The sequence below is a fragment of the Triticum urartu genome, chromosome 4A (assembly GCF_056163025.1).
Source record: "Triticum urartu cultivar PI428250 chromosome 4A, HENAU_Tu73, whole genome shotgun sequence".
NCBI lineage: Eukaryota > Viridiplantae > Streptophyta > Magnoliopsida > Poales > Poaceae > Triticum > Triticum urartu.
In genome coordinates, this window is record NC_141876.1 from 560,635,194 (window position 1) to 560,645,686 (window position 10,493).

General features: G+C 47.0%; 2 protein-coding genes across 4 annotated transcripts; one reads left to right on the forward strand and one right to left on the reverse strand.

Annotated features, from left to right (window-relative positions):
* The first annotated feature begins 1,461 nt into the window (after positions 1-1,461).
* Positions 1,462-3,636, forward strand: LOC125531155 (patatin-like protein 2). The gene is made up of 4 exons (XM_048695568.2): positions 1,462-2,068; positions 2,159-2,518; positions 2,601-2,762; positions 2,890-3,636. Exons 1-4 carry the CDS (start codon positions 1,838-1,840, stop codon positions 3,436-3,438), a joined length of 1,302 nt encoding a protein of 433 aa, XP_048551525.2. The 5' UTR covers positions 1,462-1,837; the 3' UTR covers positions 3,439-3,636.
* On the reverse strand, positions 3,633-9,032 carry GLY1 (NAD-dependent glycerol-3-phosphate dehydrogenase family protein). Of its 3 annotated transcripts, none has more exons than XM_048695565.2 (9): positions 8,685-9,032; positions 8,461-8,597; positions 8,113-8,218; positions 7,832-8,033; positions 7,567-7,654; positions 5,618-5,765; positions 5,382-5,531; positions 5,156-5,305; positions 3,633-3,769 (listed from the first exon to the last, which is right to left on the reverse strand). In XM_048695565.2, exons 1-9 carry the CDS (start codon positions 8,943-8,945, stop codon positions 3,656-3,658), a joined length of 1,356 nt encoding a protein of 451 aa, XP_048551522.1. In that variant the 5' UTR covers positions 8,946-9,032; the 3' UTR covers positions 3,633-3,655. The 3 variants fall into 3 exon arrangements, with proteins under 3 accessions (XP_048551522.1, XP_087375064.1, XP_048551523.1); XM_087518938.1 differs by lacking the exon at positions 3,633-3,769 and adding an exon at positions 4,034-4,375 and having other exon boundaries at positions 8,685-9,031; XM_048695566.2 differs by lacking the exon at positions 3,633-3,769 and adding an exon at positions 4,034-4,643 and having other exon boundaries at positions 8,685-9,027.
* Positions 9,033-10,493: the final 1,461 nt, after the last annotated feature.

Consider the following 10,493-nt stretch of genomic DNA (forward strand, 5'->3'; position numbering starts at 1 on the left):
ATATATATATATATATATATATATATATATATATATATATATATATATATATAGTGCTACTGGTTGCGGCCAAGGACACACCTAAAACACCTAGGATTTTACCTCATCTCGCAAATTGCACCACCATCATAGTCTACTTCATACCTAACGCCGACGTGCATCGGTGTGCGGGAGAGTAGGTCTCCGAAACCGTTCGTCCTTGATCCTGCTCCGGGAGAGGACGAATTAGGTTTTTGGGAAGCGCTCGGCGCGACTGCTCAAGTTCGTCATCACGGGTCGTCTTCCATCCAAGTCGGACGGTGCTACTCATCGTCGTCTTCATCGCCATCAACAACAGATCGTCGCCAACACCGTCATCAACTCTGTTGCTCCTTCAGCAACCAACGAACAATACGTTCTACGTGTTATGTTCATGTCTCTCCTCGTAGTTGCTACTTCATGAGTGATGCCGGTGTACATGTTTATTTAGCTGTTCATCTAGTTTGTAAGATTGTTACATGCTAGTCTTTGTTTTAGTCATGAATTATTTACTAGAATTAATCATGAATTTACCTAATATTCCAACAGCAAACATCTCGAGAAACAATCGCTTTCCCAGCCTTGCCAAAAGAAAAGGAAAAAAAACTTGCACACATTTGAGCATCGCTTCCCCAGCCCTGCCACGAAGTCACCAACTAGCAAAAAAAAAGAGTCAACGGTCAAAACCCAAAAGAGTACACGAGGAAAGAAGAGATGAGTGACAGAGAAGCACGCGATAGCTACATCTCTGTGCCTCTCTCCGTGTCTGCTAATTAGCTCCTATAGCTCGCTTGGTCAGGTTTACTTAGTAGCAAAAATTACATTAATCTTCATTTATCAATTTTAATAACCGTGGCAGTTTGATTTTTCTATCTGCAGACGATCGAGGACGTCCGCTTGCATCCCCAGTTTCGGTCCATATACATATGGAGGTTTCTCCTACTAAGTGGTTGCAGATAAAAACAACCTTGTAAACTGTAGCTCGTCGCCGTTCTGTGAAAGGAACTCCTTACGACGGTTTCCACGCATTTCTGAGCGCTCCTCAAGTCAAATACGTTACACGTACGTACGTACGTTCCATCCACAGCCGCTCATGACCGAGGGTTGCGAGTGACCAAGACCAATGTATGGCGGTCGTATCCGGCTGAACAAATGGAGCCAAAGGCAGCAGCTAGCAAGTGGCACCGATCGATCGATCACTGGTTTACACGCGTTCGCTCGCAGGCAGGCCCTACGCCTACGCTACGTTGCGTACGCATCCGGAAGAAGAAGAAAGCGAGAGGCAGCAAACCGTGAGGTGGCGGCTATCACAGTTTCACGGCGTACACGAACCCTGACCTGACAGAGTAAAAATATTGTTTTGCACATTGCTATCGTGCGTGCGTGCATGTTTGGTGCGGTCATCCACTCAAGGAGAGGAAAGAAATGGCGCGGCGGTCAGGTCCGTCATGCCCCAACCTGGCCTCCCCCCTCCCGTGTAGTAGTACGTGCGGTGCGGATCACTTCAACGTGCTTTGGCTCGCGGTGCGCCCATGCTTGATGCTTCGTCTCCGTTTCCTCCCTCGGAACAGTCAGAGCTGCATGGCATGCGAGCGGTCGTACCAGACCGCCGTTCCATTACCCGGCCGGCGGCTATAAATACGGGCGCACGCCGGTCAGCCTAAGCACAGTTCACAAAGCGCAACACAACACAACACATAGCCACAGAAGAGCAGCTAAGGCACCCGTAAAGAGGATCTTTGGTTTAGCAGCTCTCCTGTAAGTTCGTACTACCTAGCTGAAGAAGCTCGGGGGCACCGGCCGGTCGGAGGACACCAGCATGTCGCCCGTGCACGTCCCGGAGCTCAGCAGCGGCGGGTCGGGGTCGGGGTCGCTCACCCTGAACCCCGTGCAGCGCGCGCTCAGCCGGCTGTCGTCGTCGTCGGCCCTCACGCCCAGGTCGCCCCCGCCGTCCTACGGGAGCATCGTCACCGTGCTCAGCATCGACGGCGGCGGCGTCCGCGGCATAATCCCCGGAACCATCCTCGCCTTCCTCGAAGAGAAGCTCCAGGTGAGTAGTAATTAGCTTCTGCTCCCGTTGCACCCATGGTAGTTACTGCAGGTGCACCGGTTCTAATGGCTTTCTTGTTATTTTCTGCAGGAGCTCGATGGGCCGGACGTGAGGATCGCCGACTACTTCGACGTGATCGCCGGGACAAGCACCGGGGGCCTGGTGACGGCCATGCTCACCGCGCCCGACGCCAAAGGACGCCCGCTCTTCGCCGCCAAGGACATCAACAACTTCTACCTGGAGCACTGCCCGAAGATCTTCCCCGCCGGCTACGGCGGGCCTCTGGGCTTGCTCAGGAGCATGAGGGGGCCCAAGTACGACGGCCAGTACCTCCACTCCGTCGTCAAAGAGCTGCTCGGCGAGACGCGGGTCGGCGAGGCGCTGCAGAACATAGTCATCCCCACCTTCGACATCAAGCTGCTCCAGCCAACCATCTTCTCCCGATACGACGTACGTGCATCATGATATATTTCCTACGTGAACTGCATGTAATTTCCTCTGCGTCGTGCTTACGTGAGGCATGCTTGTCCAGGCCCGCAACGACGTCTCCAAGAACGCTCTTCTGTCCGACGTCTGCATCAGCACGTCGGCGGCGCCTACTTACCTCCCCGGCCACCACTTCGAGACCAAGGACAAGGATGGCAAGCCCCGGGCCTTCAATCTCATCGACGGAGGCGTTGCCGCAAACAATCCGGTGAGTGATAGTAGACACTTGGTGTATGTCTCCGTTCCTTAAAAAGCACTCCAAAGAATATAATGGAATTTCGATGACGTCCATGTACTGTGCTCTATTTTGATATGTTGACATTGGATACATGTAGACAATGTTGGCCATGACGGACGTGAGCAAGCAGATCCTGCTGGGCAACCAGGACTTCTTCCCGATCAAGCCCGCCGACTACGGCAAATTCATGGTGCTCTCCCTCGGCACCGGCTCCGCCAAGGTGGAGGAGAAGTTCGACGCCGCAGCGTGCAGCAAGTGGGGGATCCTCGGATGGCTCTACAACCACGGCGCCACGCCGCTCATCGACAGCTTCAGCCAGGCCAGCGCCGACCTCGTCGACATCCAGGCGTCCGTGCTCTTCCAGGCGCTGCGCTGCGAGAAGCGCTACCTCCGCATCCAGGACGACGAGCTTAAAGGCGACACCTCATCTGTTGACGTGTCTACGCCGGAGAACCTTAACAGGCTCGTCGAGGTCGGCAAGGCGCTGCTCAAGAGGAGCGTGTGCAGGGTGAACGTCGAGACCGGCAAGACCGTGCCCGACGACAATAGAGGCACCAACGAGGAGGAGCTAATCAGTTTCGCACATATGCTCTCACAGGAGCGCAAGGCCAGGTTGCAGAAGAAGGGAGTCACCATCACACAGTAAACATGTGTAGTTCATAACATATAGCTAAACTCATATTACGTGTAAGGCAAATATAGGATAAGTCATTAGACGGTCGAACTTTGGTAGGCTAGAAATATTGAACTGCCAAAGCTCACAGACTTATGCAAGTTTTAGAGGTCCGCAAACAAGTTGTAAAGTGGGAGAATGAAATGAATGGCCACCTGTTTATTGTGGGCACGACATGAAATTTATCAGCCTATATTGGATCCCAGAAAATACACATTGGCCCCCACGTCACTCCGCGAGGCGTCATCTGAAACCCAGAGGCTCCTCGCCACCGCCGAATAGATGACGGGCATCCACTATGACACTGCAAAATTTGGCATTCGTCATTTTAGGAATATAATCCTTGTGTGTGACGAACATGCATAGGTAGTCATCATCGTAGGAGTAATCCTTGTGTATAAGGACCTCACTACGTCGGTTGTACCAAAACGTACCAACAACAATAGGATGGGAGAGGGGGGGGGGGGGGGGGGGGTTGGCACGACGAAACATATGTGGGAAGACAGACAAAGAGATAGGCATAATAAACATATGTGGGAGGACAGATGAAGAGACAGGCAGAAGAAAATTGACACAAGATGAAACATTTTCATCTTTTTTAGGTAGTATATACACTCTATTTCCTTATAACAAGGATGAGTAATTTTTTCATCAAAAATATAAAATCAAGTCTTGCCATGAATATGAACCAGGTCATTTCATACAAAAGAAAAATAAGAACTAACATGTATTCCTTGACCAACTCATTCTAAAAGTGATGAAACCTACAACCATGATCTTGTTTTGGATAACCAAACATGGATTCCCATTCAATTTCGGGTCCCTATAATGTATATCCTGTCTGCATTTGTGCACATGAATGTGCATGAAAGCATAAACTCTTCATAGGAGTGCAAAATCCGTGATATCTCTGAAAGCAATCATCATGATTCGATAGATTGACGAGAAAATATAGCTGATCAGAGATGGGAGACAAACATATGGAGCATACAGCTATTTTAAGTATGACAGAACAGGTTCAGTGGCTCCATTCTTTTGGAGGAGGCGGCTCCTCTGGCGTGCCATTGGCCCACTGACATGTGGACCCGGGCCCACACGTCAGTGGCCCAACGTCAGGGCATCGTACGTCAGGGGATCCGGCTCCCCTTTTGGATTGGTTCCTTTTAGACTTCCTCGACCTATGAACACAATTTTCACAATTCATCATTCACTCACCAGTAATGGTTATAAAACTCACTTAAATGTAGATAGTTTTTTTTAGCTGGAAATGTAGGATAGTTGCAAAAGTAAGCAAACAGAAGTTCAATAATATGGCTGCAAATGGTAATTGCTGGAAAATCCACATCGGTATATCAGGCAAACTAGCCGAACTTTACTATAAGCACCATTTCAAAATGTATGGCCAATTTTATCAACAAGAAAAGCGATTATACAAGGATCGGTCTAAAGTATACATAGCATTGAATATGGTCCAACTAAATAGAGAATAGTATATTTTTGTATCACATGTATTTCCGAAATAAAAGACCATGTGCAACTTTTAGAGTCTGTTTTTAGAGAGGAGGCCTGCTTAAGTATCATCAGGACAAGTTTGCACAACACTTCCAAAATGGTAGCAGAAGATGTATGTCTGTGAGAGAAAACAGTTCATTAGGAAGAACTGGATCAAACATGAGGTTGAATGACCGACCTGTGGAAGATTCATTAACTCCATAACAGCCCTCTTCGGAGTTAGTTCATTATCAATTATCCGTGCTACCGCTGTCAAGACTGGCAGTTTGACGTTGTACTTCTGAGCTAATGCGATGACAGCGCCAGCAGTTGACACGCCTTCAGCAACCTGAAGTGAGAGACAATATACTAATTACCAACCATACAGGTGATATATCGAAGCAATAGAGGGGAATATTACAAACCTGATTCATTGAATCCAAGATCTCATCAAGTTTCTCGCCTGAACCAAGACGCAATCCCACGTTTCTGTTCCGTGAAAGATTGACAAAACATGTAAGCATGATATCACCCGAGCCAGATAAACCAGAAAGGGTTGTTGGCTTTGCTCCCATCTGCAAATTAATAAGTTGATCCTTTAAACCAGTAGTTTTTTGTTTTATAGATAATACAGTCCAGAAGATAAACTACTACTGCACACCTTTGTCGCCAACCACCGAATTTCAGAACAGCCTTGAGCAACAAGGGCAGCCATACAATTATTTCCAAGATGCATACCTTCTACTATACCTGCTGCTATTGCAAGAACATTCTTAAGTGCCCCTGCAATTTCTACCCCTGTAACGTCACTGAAGCATCACAGTTCACATTTAAATATTTTTTCTAATACTTGAATGCATGGCTATAAATCAATGCACAACCCTAACAGTATATCTTATAATTCATCTTGCCGGTCTGAAATCTTAAAATAAAGCATAGTAAAATTAGATAAGATAGCTTTATCTGGAGAAGAGATTTTCAGTGTGTGCCACACCATCTGAAGCTACTACTTAAAACCCAGTGTGCTATATCAGCTGAAGCTACTGCTCAAAATCCACCACTACAATGCATAGTAGCCAATCGATGGGGGTCCAGAAATCCAGAGCGAGGCTACATGGCACTCCAACATACAGCAGCTTCATTTTCTTTTCGCGAATACGGAAGAGATCTTCATATCATTCCATTCCAAGAAGGAAAAGTTTACACTGCCGTCCTACGGCTCTACAAACATAGCAGATTCTTGAACACGTTTGCAAGGAAACACGAGAAACTGCTCTAGAAAAATACAAAAGCCTATTATCTAACTACATGAAGCAAAGCAAGTATACATCTGACGAACCACACTCAGAGAGGAGTTGCTCTAGGCTGGACAGACACAGGTTAATCGAATATACCTCTGGTCTATCTATAGCTACTGGCTTCGCTAATGTGGGTGTCTATTGTGAACCTTGATTCACAACAGGGTAACTATGGTGCTGAAGATAGCCAGATGGCATGGCTGCGAGCGAATGGGTAGACATAGGTTTAGTTGAGAGAATAACTTGGGGAAATAGATTGATCGTTCTTGCTTTCCTCAACCCCAGACACATAGTATGTTCATACGGTAGAGCTTAGGCCTCACTAACACAATTGGACTCCTTAGACCTATGCTAAATCTGATCATTAGTCCGGCCGAGCTGGAGGCCGGGCTTGCAAAAGCCCAACCTTCAAACTGCAAGCCCAAGCCCGGCCCGAACAACACTTCTCGTCGCCTCCACATGTAAGCCTGGCTTGAAGCTTGAAAGCCCCGCCCGAAATCATGAAAAACAGAAGCCTGAGCCCAGCCCAAACTGCCTTTCGGGCTAGATAATGAAGCCCGAGCTCGGCCCGAATGCCAAGCCTGACCCGGCCTGGCCTGGCTTTTTCGGGCCGTGTCCATGCCCAGGTCTAGACAGGACGTAGAGCTATTACGCATCTAGGGGGCTGAACCTGGGTAAACCACTGTGTCAGCATCATCGCCGACGAGAACCCTTTGGGCACGGCCCCTCTTTACATTTGTTGCACGACTACCTTTAGATCGCAAGATCGACAGACTATTATTCGCCAACACAACCCTAGATACATGGTATGCTTATATACTACTCCCTCCATCCTGAATTAGTTGTCTTAGACACGTTTTAGTCTTAGGTACATCCGTATCTAGACAAATCAAAAACAACTAATTTGGGACGGAGGTAATAGATGCTTAGGCCTTCCTAATTAATTGGACTCCTTAGACCTATGCTAATATGAACTCTCATGTTAACACCTAGCCTACGAAATCTGCTAGCAGAACCCTTCTCTCTGTTTGGACTCCCTCCTGGTAGTCCACAACACTTACCTACATGAATAACTAAATCAATTGTCCACAGGTGGGCAATATAGATCCTCTTATGCAAAAGAAATCTCAAATTGTTCACAGTAAGTCATATCCTATTATTTAATTATGTAATAGCAACTAGTTTTGTGGCTGAAGACAATACAGCGCAACCAAACAAACAATAATCATGATTATGACATGCATGCTTTTGTACACGTTTTGTGGCTGAAGATTATCATAGCGTCTAAAGCTGAAGTATTAGGTATAATTACCTTGATGTGCTTATCCTCAAATTTGAAGACGCTAAGAGCTGCTGAACAGCACTTGCCAGCTTTTTGTCTTTGGATGCCACCACCATAGCTGCAATATTAAGTTGGATAATCATGTAGTTCTATTTACACAACAGATTCCAAAAAGTGCTTGGAAAGCCAAAAATTCTTCAACATAAGCAACATGAACCAGACAACTTTGTGTCACAGGAAAGCACAAGAGAATATGACATAAAACTTAACAATATGAGAAATGATGCTAACTAACCTGTTGGTAGTTTCTCCATCAGTTCCACGGCAAAAGAAGGTCCTGACAGAACAATAAATGGCTGGCGAGGATTTCCCAATGCAAGAGGAATGATTTGAGACATTGTCCGAAGGGTGTTAAGTTCCAGCCCTTTGCTAAGCGATATGAATGGCAACTTTGGATCAACATAAGTTGAAATACTGCCAAGAAAGGATGAACTGAACTGCCAGGGAAAATATCAGACTCCAAAAAAGAAGAAACCCTCCTGGAAGCCACAGTGCTTCATAAAGAAGTGTTAATACCTGAACAGGGACAGCGTGGAAGCAGAAATCAGCTCCTGCTAACGCCTCGCTAGCACTAGTTGTTGCAACAATGTTTTCTGGCAAGCTGTATTCTGACAAGTATTTGCTGCAGTGGAATCAATCAATCAATCATCGACGAAAACATGACTATGTGCATCAATCAATCGAATCGTTTGCAATATTTTTCTTACGAAACTAGTCACATGGTCTTTTCATGGAGAAGCATCTGAATGCTCGCATGAAATACATTGTACCTCATCATATCAATCATGGACGAAAACATGACTAAAATGGACCCTCTTCGTGTTAGGCAGATACTGCAGTAAGGAAAGCGACGAGGTTACCCACGAGTTGACATGGCGGTGGTTGATGGAGCGGCAGACGAGGTCATCCCGGAGCAGCATGGCCACCTCAAGGTCGGGCTTCTTGGCTGCCACCTGCGCCGCCATCGCCGTTCCGAACGAGCCCCCACCGAGGACCACCACCTGCAGTTTTCCTCCGACGATCAGATCCCATCCCACAAAAAAGTTTGCGGCTCCATGGGTTGAAGCAGACAAGAGTCTTTCCGTCACCTTGCGCGTGGTCTCGAGGACGTCGCTGCGGTTGCGGCTGCGCCAGGAGCGAGACCAGCGGACGAGCTTCTCCCACGCGATCCGCACCACGCGGCGCCGGTCCTTCCGGCCGCTGCGTGGGGCCTCTCCCTCGTCCGTCTCGGCATCTGGCGGCGGCGCGTCGGAGGCGGCAGCGCAGATGGGTGAGGCACGGTGGCGAGCGGTGGTGGTGCGAGGGCGAAAGATTGGGGCGGGGGGAAGGAAGGCGGCGGCGGCGGCCATGAGAGCGAGCAGCAAAGGGGGGAATGGAAGAATGGGGGTGTTTTGCTATCTTATCCGTTCCCGCCCCTTTTCTCGGTTTCTTGTTTGTCGCTCTGCTTCGTCTCAAAACGCCCGCTCGCATCTCGACCAGCTTTTGCCTAAACCAACTCCAATCCTTTTACCAATTAACATCTTAGAAGATTTCACAAAATCGTTATCACTTAGCTTTCGACTTTTCGGGAATATATTGGCGGATGAACTAGTTATTGTTGTTGTTGTTGTTGTTGTTGTTTCTTTAGTTCCCTTAGTCATCCCTATACATGTTTCTTGGATTATTTACAGGCGGTATTCAAGCTCTTATTTTTGCAATATTAGTTTCAGCCTATATAGGTGAATCCATGGATGGGTCATCATTGAATTGACTAGTTTTATAGTATTTATTTTTTTGTAGCTTAGCTCAATTCATGCATGGTTTCAGATAATCAGCTTGGTTACAAAAGAATAGTTCGTATGAATATATGGGATTTTCAAAGTATATATGCATTAAGGAGGGTGAAGTCAGGTCATTTTATTATCCAAACGGTACCTTATCGATTCTTGTCTGTAATCCTGCAAACAGCGTCCATGTCGACGACATCTCGGTCAACAACCCGATGCACTATATGATGCTGTGTACCACGACTACGTACACCCAAGCTACAACATGTACCCTGCCATGCCGCAACACAATTTGCCTCCACCAGGGCCAGGTAAGAACATACCCATGCTTGTGAGTCGCAACATGGTGTTGTCCTCTCTTTCTTCGATGTACATTGTGACTTACCAACATTGCTTTGTTGATTGAAGGATATGTTTATCCGGTGAACTCCCATCTGACGCACCCGGTGCTGCACCATGACACCCATGGCAGACTATGGCTCTCAACGCCGCTGGATAACCGCTTCCACCTGCACTTGTCTCCGGTGCCAACGTACCCGTCTATGCCCTCCAACACAATGACGATGCCTCCGATGCCGCTGGATGGTCGCTTCCATGCACAACTGCCTCCTTCGTTGTCGGCTTACCCGGATGCACCCTTCGACCCAAGGACGCATCCAGTGTGGACACGACGACCCACATATATACCCTTTGTAGAACCACAGTAGTTCTCGCGTCCTGCAAGGCATGCTGATGGTTTTTATTAGCATTTTGTAACTACTGATATCCGTGACAATTGATCGACAATCAATCTCCTATACAAATTTAGCATATAGATTCATAGCAATGACTATACGAGTAGTTCACCACAAGGAATATGTTGATTTATGATTAAAATATAATGACAATGACCAAACTAACCATAAGTCTAGGAACGTTTTCTATGAGATTGTCATCGAATGTTCCAACCCTGCAAGTTTATTGAAGATTTGTTATAAATTATATGTTTTCATTGCACGATATCGTCATATAAGTATGTATCTTCTTTTATGACCTTATTTTTAGTCCATTTTGACCAAATTATATCATCATAATTTGTAATGATAACAACGACACAGATCTTGTCGATGATGCTGACTGGGCGATAGCTTG

Bases quoted from the DNA above. Each gene is read 5' to 3' on its own strand.
- LOC125531155 (XM_048695568.2), top strand. From the start codon at position 1,838: ATGTCGCCCGTGCACGTCCCGGAGCTCAGCAGCGGCGGGTCGGGGTCG. The intron at 2,519-2,600 runs GTACGTGCATCA...ATGCTTGTCCAG, and splicing joins CCATCTTCTCCCGATACGAC to GCCCGCAACGACGTCTCCAA. The intron at 2,763-2,889 runs GTGAGTGATAGT...GGATACATGTAG, and splicing joins GCGTTGCCGCAAACAATCCG to ACAATGTTGGCCATGACGGA.
- GLY1 (XM_048695565.2), bottom strand. From the start codon at position 8,945: ATGGCCGCCGCCGCCGCCTTCCTTCCCCCCGCCCCAATCTTTCGCCCT. The intron at 8,598-8,684 runs GTGACGGAAAGA...GGAAAACTGCAG, and splicing joins TCCTCGAGACCACGCGCAAG to GTGGTGGTCCTCGGTGGGGG. The intron at 8,034-8,112 runs GTATTAACACTT...TTTCCCTGGCAG, and splicing joins TCCACGCTGTCCCTGTTCAG to TTCAGTTCATCCTTTCTTGG.